The 18,820-nt window shown below is 43.2% G+C and overlaps 1 protein-coding gene across 1 annotated transcript; it reads left to right on the top strand.

Annotated features, from left to right (window-relative positions):
• The first annotated feature begins 1,048 nt into the window (after positions 1-1,048).
• Positions 1,049-11,371, top strand: fth1a (ferritin, heavy polypeptide 1a). The gene is made up of 4 exons (XM_067993790.1): positions 1,049-1,342; positions 5,237-5,383; positions 7,655-7,780; positions 10,990-11,371. The coding sequence occupies exons 1-4, from the start codon at positions 1,241-1,243 to the stop codon at positions 11,146-11,148; spliced, it is 534 nt and encodes a 177-aa protein (XP_067849891.1). The 5' UTR covers positions 1,049-1,240; the 3' UTR covers positions 11,149-11,371.
• The last annotated feature ends 7,449 nt before the right edge of the window (positions 11,372-18,820 follow it).

Genomic DNA, 18,820 nt, shown 5'->3' on the forward strand with positions numbered 1-18,820 from the left:
TCCTTAGGTTCCGACTCTGGCCTTTTGCCCCACCATTTGTAAGTCTTCTGGAATACCCTCCCTCAACCCCTCCATCTCTCATCTTTTTGACCAAACTTTCAGTCACCTGTCCTAACTTGTGCATTATGGCTCTCTGTTCCTTATTATTTTTTGCTTTTTTTTCTGCCCCCCTATAAAAATCCTTATGATGATTTCTATATTAAAGGCACCATATAAGTGCAAGTTGTTGTCCTTGAGGAAGAGTGAGTTAATTGGTCACATCCAAGTATTGAGATAGAGGATCAGCCATGATCATATTGAAGGGCGGAGCAGGCTCCAAGGGCCGAACGGCCAACTCCTGCTCCTATTTTCTATGTTTCTATGATAAGGTTAGGTCACACATTGACAAATGAAGGGAAAAACATTCCCCACATTGCTTCGGCAAAGATTGGTTGTATCCTTTTAAAAGCGTCGTCATCATAAAAAGGTCTTGACAAATATATTTTCTTAGCGGGGCGGGCGGGTGAAGAACCTTTAGCATCCTGTGTTATTCCCCTCATGATGAACATCTCCAGTGTCTAACTGACTGTGTCAGCCTACGATTGAGGTGAGAATCACTCAATCCGCTCCACTCTGGCCGGGAATGGCGGTGTCACTCTCTGCAGCCTGGCACCGTTTCTTTCTCCAGTTAGGAGATGATGACTCGCGCCGGAGCGGCAGCGACCGCGCGGTAAAACGGTTAAAGAAAACCGTTAAGCTCGGGTTCGGGAAAGGGGGAGGGGGGAGACTAACGGGAAAAAAAACAGGCGCCACCGCACGCGACTTTTATCTAAACATTAACTTACATTTTGAAAACTGAAATGAAGGAAAATCGGGACCGAACAGGTCAAAATTGAGTCTCATAATTCATCAGTCGAGCGCAGGCTGTCTGGGTCTTGCTGCGACGCCTCTGGGTTGCTGGTAATAGAGTCGCGCGGCCGCAGGGGGTTTAATTTTCTTTTAAAAAATCCGGAAGTTTCTACCGACTGCGTGCGGCCCCAACATTACGCATGCGCGCCAAGGCTTTATATAAGACGTTGTCGGCAGAGGTGGGGGTTGAATTAGAGTGAAAGGAGAGTCTGAGGGTGAGAGTGTTCCTGCTTCAACAGTGATTGAACGGAACCTTCATTCCCAGTTAGTTTATCCGTCCGCAATTTGCAGCTGACTCCACCGACAATCCTATTTTAATCTCGAGATCTTAGTTCTTTCTCCGCCGTTCACCATGAGCTCCCAGGTGCGACAGAATTACCACCCTGACTGCGAGGCCGCCATCAGCCGCCAGATCAATCTGGAGCTGTACGCGTCCTATGTCTACCTCTCCATGGTGAGTGAGGAGGGGGGAATCAGTGCGCGAAAAAAAGAGGGCGATCGCTACTTATAATTCACTGGGGGAAGAGGGTTGCGTGTGGTGAAGGGCCAGGGGGAGATGGCACGGTGCCTAAAATAGGACACATACGCAGTATGGGGGAGGGGAGGGGACTGAAGGGGAAGGGAGAGATAAAGGCATCTCTAGTGAGGTTTGTCATTGGGGCCCTGTGGGTGGAGACTCGCGATGATGTGTTTCCACGGTAAGAAAGAAAGTGGTTGTTGGGGTGGGTGGGGGAGCTATCATGACAGACTTGTATTTATACAGCGCTTTATTTCATCTATCAGAAATGTGTCCTGTTCATGTATGCAATGAATTATTTTGAGGTGCAGTGACTTTTAATGTAAATGTAGCAGCCATTTTGCATTCTGCAATTACCAACAGTGAGATGAAAGGCCTGTTAATTTGCTTTGCTGGTGGCTAAGGAAGGATGTTGTCCAGTGCACTCGACAGCTCTCTGCTTTTCTTTAACATTCACCTGAACCACTGGAACATGTAGAGTACTTTAATGTTTTATTGGCTAGATGGTACTTCACAATGGTGCACTCCTTCAATGCTGATGTTCTGCATGGGAGGTGTCCAATGTGGAGCTGATTGAGCATGTGATTGATTCTTGTACCTCCTTGAATGTACAATACATCAAGAAGTTAAAATTACCGCAGCACTTGGTGAGTGTGCAGTTACCTATAGCATTGGCAGGTTTTGCAGGCTTGAAGTTGTGTGCTGCTGTTACATTTCTTGCAGCTTGAGATTTCAATGTCTGGATTTCCTGATTAAACTGGAATAGTTGAGGGTTATGAACTTGTTTTAATTTAGGATTAGTAGCTGTATATAACTGCCCTCTAGTGACATCATCTGAAAACATGTCCGGTTGTTGATTTACTGCACTACCAATTCCCTCAACTCCACCACTGTCTGATTTGTCTGACATCCAGTACTGGATGACCAAAAATTTCCTCCAACTAAATATTGGGAAGACCGATGCCATTATGTTTGGTCTGTGCTACAAACTCTGTTCCCTAGCCACTGACTCCATTCCTCTCCCTGGCCACTGTCTGAGGCTGATCCAGACCGTTCACAACCTTGGTGTTCTATTTGACCCTGAGATGAGCTACCGACCGCATCACCAAGACCGCCTACTTCCACCTCTAACATAGTGTGTCTCCGCTCCTGCCTCCGCTCATCTGCTGCTGAAACCCTCATCCATACCTTTGTTACCTCCTAGACTTGACTATTCCAATACACTCCTGACTGGCCTCTCATCTTCCACCCTCCATAAGTTTGAGCTCATTCAAAACACTGCTGCCTGTATCCTAACTCTCTCCAAGTCCTGTTTACCCTGTGCTCGCTGACCTGTGTTGGCTCCCAGTCCAGGAATGCCTCAATTTTAAAATTCTCATCCTTGTTTTCAAATCCCTCCATGGCCTCACCCTGCCCCACCTCTGTAACCTCCTCCAGCCCTAAACCTTCTGAGATCTCTGCATTCCTCCAGTTCTTGCCTTTTGCACATTCCTGATTTTTAAATCACTTCCCCATTGGTGGCTGTGCCTTCAGCTGCCTAGGCCCTAAGTTCTAGAATTCCCTCCCTAAGCCCCTCTTGTCTTTAAGATGCTCCTTAAACCTAGCTCTTTGACCAGGCTTTTGGTCACCTGTCCTAATATTTCCTTATGTGGCTTTGTCAAATTTTGTTTAACACTCCTGTGAAGCCCCTTGGGATGTTTTGCTATGTTAAAGGTGCTATATAAATGCAAGATTTTGGTTGGCTGAAAAAGTTGGCTATGGTATGTGGCCAGGCCTTTGTTGCTTCTGGGGTGACTGTCTGTAGGAATGACCTGGATAGACTGCTGAAACTTGCTGTTTGTTCTGAATTTTGTGCATTCCCTGCCTTCCCTTTACAGTTGTTGGTCTTGAGCTGTTCTGACATTGAGGCTGTCTGTGTAAGACATATGCTTTGTGCTGTTTGTGAATCTGCTCATTTTCTCAATGCTTTGAAGAGATTAATATTTATGATGTAGCAAAGGACTGAGGATGGACTGGCAGAAGGGCTTCTCCACTTGCTCTTCAGCAGCCTGGCATAACCTTTGTTTTTGTTATAAAAATATAATAAAATTGCTAGATTACTTGCCTTAATGGATTGAAAGAGCTTGTGTTTTTATATAGTGCCTTTCACATCCTCTGTCCCAAAACGCTTCACAGCTCGTGGATTATTTTTGAAGTGTAGTGATTGTTAACTTGCAGGCAAGTGTGGTAAGGCCCCACAAACAGCAGAGATAAATAACAGTTAACACTCTTGCTCTGCCAGGTTACTGCTTGTCCTTTGCTTCACTAGTAAAGGCTGTTCCTTCAGCTGTGTTCCTACCCTTGTAAATAATTCTTCTGCCTCCTCCAACCACTTTGTCTTGCAGTTGGTCTTACTTTAATTTTTTTTTAGTATCTGTTTGTTTGTGCCTTTTGGTATTCCTCCCATCTGATTGTACTTTCTACTGTGTATACTTCACCCCCTTTATAATGTGCTGAGTTGCTTTCATTTGAGTGAAAATGAGTGCTAAGTAAATGAATTATTGATGGCACCTACTGATACTCATTGTCTGCGCTTGGTGCATGTGCAAGGAGCCAATCCTCTTGTGTGTGTGGGAGGGGAGGTGGTGGAGAAAGAGGGATAAAATTGGTTTAAAAGTCAAAACGGTGTGTGAAGGTAAAATATTTGGAGGAGCAAGCCTCTGATCTGTTCATGTGACTGTGTAAGTTGAGCTGATATTGGTTGGGCACATTTCCTTAATACCCTGGGTTTTTTCTAATTTGACTTTAGTCTTAATAGCATGGATAGCTCGGTTAGTGGGTGGAGTTGGCTGGGTTGAAAAGTCCAGTCACTGTCCAAAATCGCCTGACTCTCTGTAGTCAGAGTGCAAGTTTGGCTGCAACCTTATCTACGTGCTTGATTAATTTCCCAGAGTGCACTTTGAGTTGGAGTTGAGTATGCATTCTGCTGAAGATGCTACATAGGAACAAGAGTAGGGATTTGGAACCATCAAGCCTTTTTTTTGGTAAGCTACGGCAATGTTATTAATGCCAATCCCATTTTTTTGGTATCCCTTTAATACCCTTACTGCTGAGTAAGTATTCCTTTCAAAATCCTCATGCTTGTAAACAAGTCCCTCCAGATGCCCCCTGCCCAACCCTTTTCTCTTTGTTGTTCTCCTCCCCCCCCCCCCCCCCACCCCCTTCTCTGCAATGCTCTTCAATGTACTTTAGCCCTATATTCCAATATGTGCATTCTATTCTGGCTTTGGCCTCCTCTGCATCTTCCTGTGCATTCATCCTTTGGCAGCAAAGCCTTCAACTGTCTTGACTCCATGCTCTGGAAAACTCCAATCATTAAAAAGCCTCTTCAAAACTTGTCTTTGACCATAGGTTTGGTTGCCACCTTACCCACTCTCACCAATCCTTGGTGCCCATTTATTTTTGGCTTTTTTGAAGTGCTTTTGGATATTCATTATATTAAAGGTGCTGTGAGTGCAAGTTGATAACGTCGTCCCTTGCTGTTAAGAACTTGCTGTCAAGGTCCACATATGAATGATGACCACTTGGGGAAGACGACGGCTGTTTTGTACTGTGTAATGGAGCTCTCTGGATATTGGTTTGGTCGTGCATTCCACTTTTTCAAGAAAAGTGTGCAGTTGTCCACTTGGTCTGGGTTGAATTTAGATTCTGGATCCAGAGGCAAATTATGCCATAATGTTGTTACATGATTAATGTTTGATCTGTTTGCTATGATAGTGTTACTTTAGGAGCAAATACTCAAAATACTTTGTAGTGGTCTCAAAATATTTGTTGTACACTTTCCTTTTTCAGTCCTACTACTTTGACCGAGATGACATTGCATTGAAGAATTTTGCCAAATTCTTTCTGGAGCAGTCTTATGAAGAGCGTGAACATGCTGAGAAACTAATGAAACTACAGAACCAGCGAGGAGGGCGCATCTTACTTCAGGATATCAAGGTTAAAAAGCTCACTAGTAGTACCCTATTAAACTTTTGCATACTGGTTAAAGCAACTCATTTCTGTTCAATGAATAATCAGCTGCAATCAAGAATTTGCACTGAGAGCTTGTTGATGGCTCAGCTAGTTAAGGTATTGAGTAGCTGAGTTCAAAACAAATATCCTGTGTCTATGCTGAATTAGCTGACCTCTGCTAAGGTGGCAGAAGGTACCACAACTGGCATCTGCATCCCTGATTTAGGAAAAGGAAAATCAGTCAGGGGTTCTGGTCTTAATTACTATAGGCTGACTCCTGCTGTTGATTTAGGTGAGAACAAGTTCAGGCTTTGCTACGATTTAGTTATCTGTCTTGCATCTGAAGAATAACCATGTGGGTAGATTGTTGTGCAGGGAATCCTTTCCCAGTTGGAGAAAATTGGCAAACAAAAGTTTAATAATGCACTGTTAAAGAGAAGGTGCTTTTGTTGATGGGTGTCAAGCTGCATTCAGAGACACATTATTTGAGAGTATGTCTTTTTTTCCTTCACTAATTAATTCATATCTGGGCCCATTGAATGACCAATTTTTAAAAAGGCCTTTGTATCATCATATCCCTGGTAGCTCTTGGGATCACAAAGTTTCTTTAGATTGGTGTGCCATTTAAAGGTTAAAGTTTTACATTTGTGCTACTAATGGGACATTATTCAGTAGAACTGCCAGGAGGCTCCAGGTCCAAAACAATGCAAACAATGATCCCTGGTTATGTTATTGCATTGTAGTTACATTCTGGGGGCAGGGGACTTTTCAGATAGTTAGGGAATTTCCAAACCCTCTGTGAATAAAGAAACATGAGTGTTACATTCTGTGCATCATCTCTAAAAAGGTAATAGTGCATCGTGAATATACATAGTAAAACTACAACTCTAGTATTGAAGGAGTATCATTCAGTTACCTGCTTTCCAATTGATTGTTGCCACAGCCCTTGCTTAGCTTGGGGTGAGGGAGAAGAAAGGAGGAATTAAATCAGTCCTCTATCTTAATGTTGCACTGCATCTCCCTTTTTAAAATGAAGTGATGGCTGGTTATCTATCTTGAATCAGGATTGTACACGTCTTTATATGCACACACATACATGTTTGTGGGTTGAGGAGAGAAAGTTGCCATTATGCAAACTTAAATCCCTTTGCTAGTTGCTCCTGGGTGATGCCACGTGCTGTGGCTGAGGGTAAAGGATGGGTGGACTGTTCCTATTCACCACCAAGGTCACTCTTCATTGCCCCTCCCTCCCCCAGGATGTTGCCTAAGGTTATTTGTGGTGAGGTGACCTGCAGGGTTTTGGGTTTCACAATCCTTGGCATATACGCTACAAAGAGGATCTTGGATTGCCTGTAGTGACTCCTAATACTGCAGACAAGTAAGGTCTTGAACCAGATTGCAGTCTTGGGAATTGTGTGGGAGGAGGTAAATGGGCAGCTGTTGCAGCTGCATGGGATAGTAGGGGAGGAAGGGCAGCTGTAAGTTGGGGTTGTGAAGGAGTATCCCTTAGGGGACTGGGAGGTGGGATTGTCCTCTTGCACTGTTAAAGGGCCCCAAATACTACTACTGAGACAGCAATTTACATGTACTTCAATCTAGTATTCAATATTGACTGCTTATTTTGCAATGTCCTTGACACTGGGGAGATGGAACGTAGATTCGTTGACTGCTATACACCTTTGTTCCTTCCATCCCCTCACCCCAGCTTGTCCCTTTTACAGTTTCCACTTGGACACATCAGTCCTCTTTTTTTATCCACTCCCCCCACCCTCCCCAACCACTGCACAACTCAAGCACTCTTGACTGCTGTCAGAATACTTGTCTGACAGCAAATTCTGGATGGACCTCAACTTCCTCCATTGGGAAGACTGAAGCCATTGCTCTTGGCCCCCACTATAAATTCCACTCTCCTGTTGGCGTCATCCTTTGTCAGTGGTACTCTTAACACAGTACAAAGGCCACTTGTGGCCCAAATCCCCTTCATCTGTGGCCTTCTGCATACTTGCTTCTCCACATGCTGTAGGCTTTGAGCTGTCCTGTTACAGAACTTTTACAGCTGGGATTTAATGCTGCTTTCTCATTTTCTTACAATCCAGCAAAAGGTGACAAGGAATGCTATTTAATATAGTGTTACTCCAGCTTCTGCATTACATGTAAAGAGTTCTGTTGCTGTAGAGCTGTTTGTCCTATAGTTTCATTTTTTATGTCTGGTATGATACTTGTATGTGAAGTAACTGATGCATTTTTCTCTGTTAGAAACCAGATCGTGATGAATGGGGAAGTGGCTTGGATGCAATGGTGTGCTCTCTGGAGCTGGAGAAGAGTGTGAACCAGTCGCTTTTAGAGTTGCATAAACTGGCTACAGACCGGAATGACCCACATGTACGTATTTCTCAAGCAGCAGGTCTGCTGGTGTGGGACACTTGATAGATTTATCAGCTCATAGCTAGTGTGTACTGTAGGCTGTGGTCTTAACTGGAAAACTAGGTGTGGCTACTGATACTAGTAAATTGCGACGTGGAAGGATAGTGAAGGAGTTCTTGGAATTAATGCAATCATGTTTTCAGTTGGATTTTGTTAAGTGTAATTAAGAACATAAGAAATAGGAGTAGGCCATATGGCCCCTTGAGCCTGCTCTGCCATTCAATAAAATCATGGCTGATCTACCCCAATTCCATTTTCTTGCTCTATCCCTAAATCCCTGATCCCCTTAAGTGTCCAAAAATTTATCGATCTCAGTCTTGAACATACTCAACAACTGAGCATCCACTGCCCTCTGGGTTAGAGAATTCCAAAGATTTACGATCCTCCTGAGTGAAGAAATTTTTCCTCATCTCAGTCCTAAATGGCCACTCCCTTATCTTGAGACTATGTTCCCTAGTTCTAAACTCTAGCCAGGGGAAACAGCCTCCCAGCATCTACCCTGTCAAGCCCTCTCAGAATTTTATACTCTTCAATGAGATCGCCTCTCATCTGAACTCCAGGGAGTATAGGCCCATTCTACTCAATCTCTCATAGGACAACCCCCTCATCCCAGGAATTGATCTAATGAATCTTCGTGGAACCCCCTCCAAGACAATTATATCCTTCCTTAGGTAAGGAGACCAAAACTGTAATTGTGGCTGTGAACTTTTGTGTTGTATCTACTTGAAACTGAATTTTGTTACAATTGGATTCTGTCATTTCAAATTTGGGTTATGTCTGGAGAACATTTTAAGCTGTCTAACACTAGTGTGACATACTGGTGATTGTGGGTCTGGTGGTGGTAGGAGTGATTTTTTTTTTCCCCTCTAGGTGACTGAAAAGTATCAAACAAAAGGCATATTGGCATTTTTTTTGGCCACCAATATGTGAAGCCTAGTGATGGCACTTTATCCCCATGGAAACTGTACCAGATCTCTTGGGGCCTATTATCCTGCCAATGCAACACTGTTCATAACTACTGTAATGGGTTACTTCAGTAATGACACCAGCTATACAAAAATGATAGCATGTTATAAAACTAGAATGTCTCTCAATCCCATGCTATATGCTAGAATTCAGCTTTTGCTATATTGAAACCATGGACTGGATCTGTTGCTCCCTTTTTGAACTGGAGCCTGGCTTAGGTCTGCATCTGCTTTGCTTTGGAGGAGATGATTACCTGATTAACTCAGTTAAAGTTGGAATATTTTGATTTAACTTCGTTAAAAATATTTACTAAATATTGGGAAGATTGAAGCCATTGTCTTCAATCCCGCCACAAATTCCGTTCCCTAGCCACCAACTCCATCCCTCTCCCTGGTCATTGTCTGAGACTGAACCAGACCATTCGCAACCTTGGTGTCCTATTTGACCCTGAGATGAGCTTTGGGCCACATCAACTCCATCTCTGCCCCTGCCTCAGCTCATCTGCTGAAACCCTCATCCATGCCTTTGTTACCTCTAGACTTGACTCTTCCAGTGCTCTCCTGGCTGGCCTCCCATCTTCCACCCTCCATATGCTTGAGTGCATCCAAAACTCTGCTGTCTGTTTCCTAACTCTCTCCAAGTCCTGTTCATCCATCACCCCTGTGGTCACTTACCCACATTAGCTCCCAGTCTGGGAATGTCTTGATTTTTAAAATTTTCATCCTTGTTTTCAAATCCCTCCATGGCCTCGCTCCTCCCTATCTCTGACACCTCCTCCAGCCTTACAGCCCTCTAGATCTGTGCTCCTCTCATTCTTGACACTTGCACATCTCTGATTTTAATCACTCCACCATTGACAGCTGTGCCTTCAGCTGCCTAGGCCCTAAGTTCTGGAATTCACTCCTAAACCTCTCTGCCTCTCCTCCTTTTTGAGATGCTCCTTAAAACCTACCTCTTTGAAGCTTTTGGTCACCTGTCCTAACATCTCCTTATGTGGCTCATGTCAAATTTTGTTTGACAACACTCCTGCAAAGTGCCTTGGGACATGTGTGCTATGTTAAAGGTGCTACATAAATGCAAGTTGTTTGCTCATTCAGTTCAGTAACTCCAAGATAGTTAATCTTTTTTCTTCCCTCTTCCCCAAAATAAGTGTCATTAACAAGCTTTTTTTATTGACTCACTTCAGAACATACTTTCTCCTTGTATTCATGAATGAGCACAGAGCTACACATTTACCCCAATGAGCCAGATGCAAACTTCTTCATAAAAGTGGGTTGATATACCACAGGCAATTCTTAATGGTGTGCGAGCAGTGTTTTTTGTGCGCTGAATGACGAGGCATATATTCTTAATGTATTCCGACTTAACTGCATCAACCTTTTTATTTGCGTTTCCCCCCCCCCCACCAAATTCTCTAGATTTAAAGCAACACTGCATGCCTATACTTTGCTGCCAGATATGAAGAACATTTCTGTATGCAGAATGTAGAAGAAGCTTGCCTGTATTGCTGAACAGCTCAGCCTGTTTGCTTTAAACAGCAAAAGATGTTTATTGGCTTCAAATGCAGTTGCAAAGATTGCAGAGCCAGGCCAGGATAGTCTCAACACTAACCAGTATCCACATTTCAGTCCAATTAATTGCTGCAGAAGCAGAATAAGGGTACTTGGGGGAAGGAGCAGTTAGCTTGTTGAAAGGATTACTTTTATTTTTCTTGTTTCCAAACCTGGAATAACTAAAATGGTCCCTTCTGATAATTGAGGAATTGGCTTGAGGATGGCTGTAGCTAGATGTGAATTGCTGTTTGTCTTCTATTATTTAGATGTGCATTTACATTGTTGCACTTTGTAGGTACTCCATTTGGCCTTGTTCTACTCCTAGTCAGGTAGCTGCAAGTAACTTTAAGAACACTGTTTATTTCCTCCTTGTATCTTTTTCCTAATGGTGACTCATGCTGGGTTGCTGTTCAGTGGCCCTTTCAATGCTGCCCCAACTGATAATTGTTCATGAGTCTTGAAGGTAGGTATCAGTCAGTAGGCTGTTTGACTGGAGATAAATCACAATTGAGTGTTTCTGGTCTTGCCTTGTCATGTGTGGGTTACTGGATAGCAAGAGTGGGAACCTTGCTGTCCTTGAGGTGGTTATATTGGCACTTTAAATGCTGAATGCTATTGAGTAGCCTCAATGTTCCATTTTCTCCACAGCTCTGTGACTTTCTGGAGACTCACTATCTGGATGAGCAGGTCAAGTCTATCAAGCTACTTGGAGACTATGTAACCAACTTGCGGAGATTGGGTGCTCCTGAAAATGGCATGGCTGAATACTTATTTGACAAGCACACCTTGGGTAAAGACAGCAGCTGAACACCTGAACATCCCCTGCTGTTTACAGCACTGTTTGTAAAGTTCAGTGCATGTTTAACTTATGTTTGTAGTCTGTCCAGTTTTCACACTACCCAATTATGTAATTGATTGTACCACCATAAACTTGAATGGGTTCTATTAAGCTGTATATTGGTGGATTTATTGAAGTGTACTTGTAAAAAATGTTCTTTGGCTTATCTCTAAATAAAGCAACTTGAAAGTACTGTTTCTAGTTTTTGGGCCTGTTTTCTTCCTTCCCCTCAATAACACTGACTTACTGTCTAGCATGAACTGTACTGCATTGAGTGCAGACTATTGTATGCAGAGTATCACAGCTGAGCCTAATCTTGTACTTGCCTCACATCCTCATGCACATAGCCTTTCCAGCAGAACTGATATTTGGAAGTGGGAAGCTGTCTGAGCACTGAGGATGTTTGTACCACTGATGCTGAGATTGGGTAACTTGACACAGACTGGAAATCAAATGGGGAGCAGCTGATCTTTATGGTATAGTACTATGTTGAGGTGTTTATTCCAGTAAGCTGTTTTGGGGGGGGGTCTCTTTTGAAGGAAAGAGAATGAAGCAATAGATTGTGCTGCATCTTCCTTTGCCAAAACCTATATCATCCAGCAGGTGTGAAAGAATGGCTGAAGTGACTGTCCAACATTTTTCACCACCCCTGGTATGCTACTGCATGATGCAGTGCATTATTTACTACTCAACAAAGCTGCCTTTTGGATAGTTTAGTTGGGATATATTATTTGGCTTTCAATTTACTGAGTTAGCTAGTTTTTAATGCAATACTACCAAAGCTTGCTACTTCTATGCAATTTGAAGAACTTAACAGGAATTTCAAATAAGCAAAAAACTGCAAATATTGGAAATCTGAAACATTGCTGGAAACACTCCAAGTCAGTCAGCATCTGTGGAGAGAATGGACAAGTTAATGTTTCAGGTTTAGACCCTTCATCAGATCAGCAGTCAGTTCTGAAGGGTCTAAACCTGAAATGTTAACTTGTCTATTCTCTCCATAGATGCTTGCTGACCTGCAATTAGGTGCAGACTGCAACAAATGTCTCCTGAACTGCAATCATTTTCCATTTGAACTAGTCCCTCTGAGATTATAGGCTAAAGATTGCCTTGTACTGTGGACCATGCTAATTAGGAACTGGATTAGGACTGCCCATTTAATTTAGGTACTTCTAACCAGCAAACAAAAGGGACTTCCATTCCATTAATTTGGGAAATGGATTTGAATGCAGCCCAAAGGTGAAAGCCTTCACCTTCTGTCCAAGTCTCCCAAGACCTAACCCTGTTTCAAATTTTATCAAACTCATTTCATTTAACTTCTTCCATTCGCCACAAGGGTTATGTGGCAAATGTTGCAGTAAAGGCTGTGGTTTTGAGATGCTTTAAAAATTTAACGGGGAGTTAATTTGAAGGGAAAGAAAGTAGAGTACTTATATTGCAAATTACATTATTCTGTATTCATGCATTTGGAATAATGTGCCAAGGTAGTAAAATTCAACAGTTATGGCTTGAGGTGAGGAGACTTTGGCCTGGCTATATTTTATACTTTCTCATTGCTGTTCCATAAACAGCTTCATCCTATATGATGCAGAACTTACAATCTTGGAAGTGCAGCTATAGAGTTCCATTTTAAATGTATAATACTTGACCTTGGGAAATTCATATACAAAGATATAACTGAAATTTTAAAGCTTGAAACAAGACTGAGCTTTGCTTGCATAGTTAGTTTTATGTTGATGTGCCAGCAACAAGAAACTATACTGATGTCTAGGACTGCTAACTACTGAGGCTGGCTGTGTGTTTTACCAGGTCAGCTCTTGGGCCAGTACAAAGCTGTTGCCCTTGCTGATTTCAGCAAAACCATTTTGAGGGCTCCCTATCGATGGAGAGTGGCCTAACAGAGACCTGGTTTGACTGATCTCTGGAGGGAAAGATTTGACTATTAAGCAAACCATCTTTCTGTGACCATACCTTTTTAAATAAATTGGGAGTAGTTTTAAGTATTAGAAATTCCTGTAATGAAAGTGTTTGTAAATAAAAAAGTATGCTAAACAATGTGATGTAAACAATTGAAATGCATTACTGAATTTTACCACTTTCCTCCCCTGCCTTTTCATTGGTGCCCTTTTAATGCTGTGAGGGCTCAACATTACATTGGAGCCATTGCTGTAACTTAATTAGAGCAATGCTTGGTCCTTGTCACTAGGTGGAAACATTTCTATTCCTTAAGTCTGTTGGTATGTTCTCTTGCTTTGAGAACAGATGCATTAAACTAATCTTAATCCTGGGTTTATTAGACTGTATTTGCATTCATGATTGCCAGTTTTTAATCTGGTTATTGAGAACAATCTGAAACAAGGCATTCAGTGTTTGAAATGGAATCTTAAAGTAATTCATAATTCTGTGGCCCAAGTCCCCCCTCTCTGATTCCTACACACCCATCTCCCTCATCCCTGATTTACCAGTTCCTTTGCCTGGGGTATTGAGGCAAATTATAGCAACACAACTGCTGACTCAGAACAGAGGAGGAATCTATCTGGACCTTCCTGTTCTGTATGGCTTAGTGCTACATATGGTGGTGCTTTACCTGACTAGGCTATCGGTTTTACAAAGGTTCTGATGAAGGGTGTACGCCTGAAACATCATACCCTATCTTTTCTCTTTACAAATGCTGACTTACCTGTTTATTTCCAGAATTTGTAGTTTTTCCTTTTTATTCTAGTTTTATAAATGCATTTTGGACTGTAGGCTTGCTTTTTTGTGGGTGGGGAGGGGAGGAATAAATGGAAATGTTTAAATCTAGTAAAGTGCCTTTTATCAAGGTAAAATTCTCACCTCTAGGCAAATGCTCACTCCTCCTGATCAGTTCCTTTTGTAAATTGCTTAAATTACTGATGTAGAGCTGATTGCACTAAAGGTCAATGTGGATCAAGACAGCGGGACAAGGAAAAATACAAAAATGGTAAACAGCATTGCACAGAGGTTTAACTGTAAATTAGTTACTATGGTAATGAGTCTGGCTTAAAAAGTACTTTTGGAATGTGAGCATGTATGTTAACACTTAATAGTGCCACCAAGATAATTGCTGAAATCCTAGGAGCAACTAGGTAAAAATTCACTGTTCTGACGCAAAAGGTAATTTCAAAAAAGATTGTATGTTTTGGAGATGGCTTTCAGCCAATTGGAGACACAATTTCTGACGGTGAGGGTTCCAGTTCCAGAACGGAGAAATACCGTTTGCTTTTTAAATGAACTAAAATCAAAATTGAGTTCTTGCATATTGCTTAGAAATCTGCAATATTAAAATTAAAAACAAATAATGGAAAGGGAGTGGAAATACAGTTTTATTTTTTCCTCACCAATTTACTCCCCTTCCTCTTCTGAAATTGTTGACATGCTGAGATAGGATTCCATGGCCAATGGTAGCGTCCACTACCTACCCTTGATTTCTTTTCGCTACGAACCATCTCTTAAAATCCTTCTCCCCTGCCTCCTCCACCCTCATCAACAACAAGTGCGAGGAGCTCACGGATTTCTTTGTCACTAAGATTGAGACCAACCATTCAGTTGCCTCTGCTGCTTCCCTCCCTTCCCCTATAGTTCCCCCATGCCCTAGTCCTGGACTCACATCGTTCTCTAATTTCTCTCCTATCTCCCCTCATGCCCTCTCCTAATTCAGCTTGACTATGAGACCCATCTCCTGTCCCCTTGACCCTATTCCAACCAAACTACTGATCACTCAACTTCCCTTCTTGGCCCCCATGTTAGCTAATGTTGTCAACGGTTCCCTCTCCTCCGGTACTGTCCCCCCTCCCCATCAAATCTGATGTCATCACTCCCCTCCTCAAAAAAACCCTCCCTTGAATCCTCTGTCTTTGTAAACTACCGCCCCATCTCAAACCTCCCTTTCCTCTCCAAAGTCCTTGAATGTGTTGTCGCCTCCCAAATCCATGCCCGTCTTTCCCGCAACTCCATTTTGAATCCCTCCAGTCAGGTGTCCGCCCCTGCCACAGTACTGAAACTGGGCTTATCAAAGTCACAAATGACATCCTGTGACGGTGGTAAACTATCCCTCTTCATCCTTCTCGACCTGTCTGCAGACTTTGACACAGTTGACCATACCATCCTCCTCCATCACCTCTCCTCCATTGTCCAGCTAGGTGGGACTGCGCTCGTCTGGTTCCATTCTTATCTATCCAGTTGTAGCCAGAGAATCACCTGCAAGGGCTTTTCTTCCTCCTGGTAACTTCTGGAGCACCTCCTGCACCCATCTATCCTTAGCCCTCTCCTATTTCACATCTACATGCTGCCCCTCAGTGAAGTTATCCGAAAATACGACGTCAGGTTCCACGTATACACTGATGACACCCAGCTCTACCTCACCAGTATCTCACTCGACCCCTCCATTGTCTCTAATTTGTTACACTGCTTGTCCGACATCCAGCACTGGATGAACAAAAATTTCCTTCAACTAAATATTGGGAGGACTAAAGCCATTGTGTTCGTTACCTGCCACAAACTCCGTTCCCTAGCCACCAACCGACTCCATCCCTTTCCCTGGCCACTGTCTGAGGCTGTTCACAACCTTGGCGTCCTATTTGACTCTGAGATGAACTTCTGACCACATATCCACTCCAACACCAAGTCCGCCGACTTCCACCTCCGTAAGGTCGCCCGTCTCCACCCCGCCTCAGCTCATCTGCTGCTGAAACCCTCATCCATGCCTTTTTTATCCCTAGACTTAACAGTTCCACTGCCCTCCTGTCCAGCCTCCCATCTTCCACCCTCCATAAACTTGAACTCATCCAAAACTCTGTTGCCCGTATCCTAACTCACACCAAGTCCCGTTCACCCATCACCCTGGTGTACGCTGACCTACATTGGCTCCCAGTCCGGCAACGCCTCAATTTTAAAATTCTCATCCTTGTTTTCAAATCCCTCCATGGCCTGGCCCCTCCCTATCTCTGTAACCTCCTCTAGCCCTACAACCCTCTGAGATCTCTGCGCCCCTCCAAATCTTGCTGGAAAGATGGGCACGGATTTGGGAGGCGACAACATATTCAAGGACTTTGGAGAGGAAAGGGAGGTTTGAGATGGGGTGATAGTTTGCAAGGACAGAGGGGTCAAGGATGGGTTTTTGAGGAGGGGGGTGATCAGCGGATTTGAAGGGGAGGGGGACAGTACCTGAGAGGGAATTGACAATATCAGCTAACATGGGGCCAGGATGGGAAGTTGGGTGATCAGCAATAGGGTCAAGGGAGCAGGAGGTGGGTCACATGGACAAGATGAGTTCAGAAAGGGCATGAGGTGAGATAAGAGAGAAACTTGAGAAAGATGCAAGTTCAGGGCTAGGGCAGGGGGGAACTGTAGGGAAAGTTTGGCTTGGTGGGCTAGGGGAAGAGAAGGAAGCGGCAGAGGCAGCTGAACGGATGGTCTCAATCTTAGTGACAAAGAAGTCCATAAGCTCCTCGCACTTGTTGGAGGTGAGGGTGGAGGGGGCAGGGGAGAGGGGTTTAAGATGATGGTTTGCAGTGGAGAAGAGAAGCCAGGGGTTATCTTTGCATTCCAGGATGATCCTGGAATAGTGAGCAGTTTTGGCAGAGGAGAGCAGGTCCTGATAGTGCTTTATGTGGTCCAGCCAGATCTGGCGATGGTTAAGTCAGTTGCGTGCCATAAACGTTCAAGTCTGCATTCCTTGGACTTAAGGGAGCGGAGATGAGGGCCGGAGTGGGAACGACCAGGGTGAGAGAAAATAATGATCTTAATGGGGACAAGGGCATCAAAGGTGGAGGTGAGGGTGTGATTGAGCAGATCGGTACCTGCAGAAGTGTCGTGGTGAATGGAGGGCCAAAGGGTAGACAGTTGGGAATTTGAAAGTGCTGTTGTAAGTGACTTGGGGAAGAGTTTTTTCCAGGGGTGAACACTGAAGGAAGTCCTCTCTGCTCAATCACTTGCTGCTCTTCCTTCATTTCTTTGACTCTTTCATCCTTGGCCTCTATTTTCATTCTGTTAGTATTCTTCGTCAGCTTTCACCTATTTGTTTTCTCAACTTTATTCCACCTCTGCTCCTCATTGGTTCCAATGTCTTTTTTTTCTCAGTTCTAATATTCATCGATTCCCCTTTTGAGTCTCTGTTCAGTCTCTATTTGTCGCGGAGATTTACACATCATATGTATTATACTTATATATTGTTAATTGAACACTAGAGGGCCCCACTGATGGGAGCAAGCATACTGCAGCCATTAAACTCCAGGGTCTCCTCTTATATTGTTTGTTATATCTTTGAATGTTCTAGAGGCACTGAAATAAAAGCAGCCATTACATTACCACACCATCTTGAGTATTCGTTGGACATAACAATATGTGCTAATTGTCTCTCTGAAATAATAAATTGCAAATTGGCTTCATTGCAAAAAGCGACTCTGGGGAGAAATTCTGTCATAAATACAAAATGCTTCGTTCTCAGTTACAAGAGCAAATCAGGAAGAGAGCATTAACTTCATGTGCAGCCATGAATATATAGACAGAAATATACAGACTCTTATAGCTGGCAAATATGATGAAAACAAAACCATTCTATAATACAAAGGATGTCCAAGGTTAATCATTCTACAACAAACTGGCAGCTTCTTACTGGAGCTGAGAAATAGGAAAGTGTCTAAAATGCTGATGGCTTCAAAGCAGAGGTAAATAGAATGTTTTATATCTTTTTTTTCATTGTTTTCTTCCCTTCCCCAATTTTCCAACTTCTCTTGGAGGTGCTCATCCTCATTGGCCACCCTTCAGCACTTCACCCAAGCGGCCATTTCTCATCCCTACATCTAGAAAGTATCAGCAGACTTTCGCTGCTTTTTTGGGGGTGGGGGGATAGAAAATTCTTCTCGTGTGTGCGTGCTTCCCTTCCCTTTCTCCTATTCCTTTTTAAATTATTGTTCATCTGAAATATTTTCCAGTTCTGATGAAGGGTGTACACCTGAAATGTTAACTTGTCTGTTCTCTCTCCAGAATTACCTTTTGGTTATATGAGATCACAGAGGCAGCGGGGTTATAACCCCGAAAGCAATCTCTACTTGCTCGTTCTTCCTGTTCTACTGCATTGCAAGCTGTTTAGAAGTGAGCACAGGAAGGGTCTGAGAGGGGGACTCAGACTCACATAGGTTTCATGGTACAGGTGCTGTACAAGTTCAGTGTTATTAGGACAGTTAGTGAAGCATCATATCTTATTATTTTGTGAACCAAGGAGTCGTAAGTTGTACTCTAGTGGAATCTGCTGTGTTGATTTTGTTGCTACTGTTTAAAGTTTACTTTTAACAAGCCCAATTGATAGATTATAGCTTAAGTCCCATGGTCTGAGAGAGTGAATATTGTTGCATTTTCTGAAGAGTCAGGAGCATTTGAGGAAACTCAAGTCACTTCCAGTGACCACTGCAACAAGGCTGTTCTGTTCGATCACAAGCAGCACTTCATTACGAGACATTATGCATGTAAAGTCACATTTCACTTCATAGGGAGTGAGGGCTTGTTTATGGGTGTGGTCCTTGGTGCTCAGCATGAGAACAATATCTGGTGTAGTCTAAAAATCATAACAGGAAATAGGCTCCAAACACTAAGTCATTGTGACTGTGGATTTTGTTCAGAAAT

This window comes from Heptranchias perlo, chromosome 12, assembly GCF_035084215.1.
Source record: "Heptranchias perlo isolate sHepPer1 chromosome 12, sHepPer1.hap1, whole genome shotgun sequence".
Lineage (NCBI taxonomy): Eukaryota > Metazoa > Chordata > Chondrichthyes > Hexanchiformes > Hexanchidae > Heptranchias > Heptranchias perlo.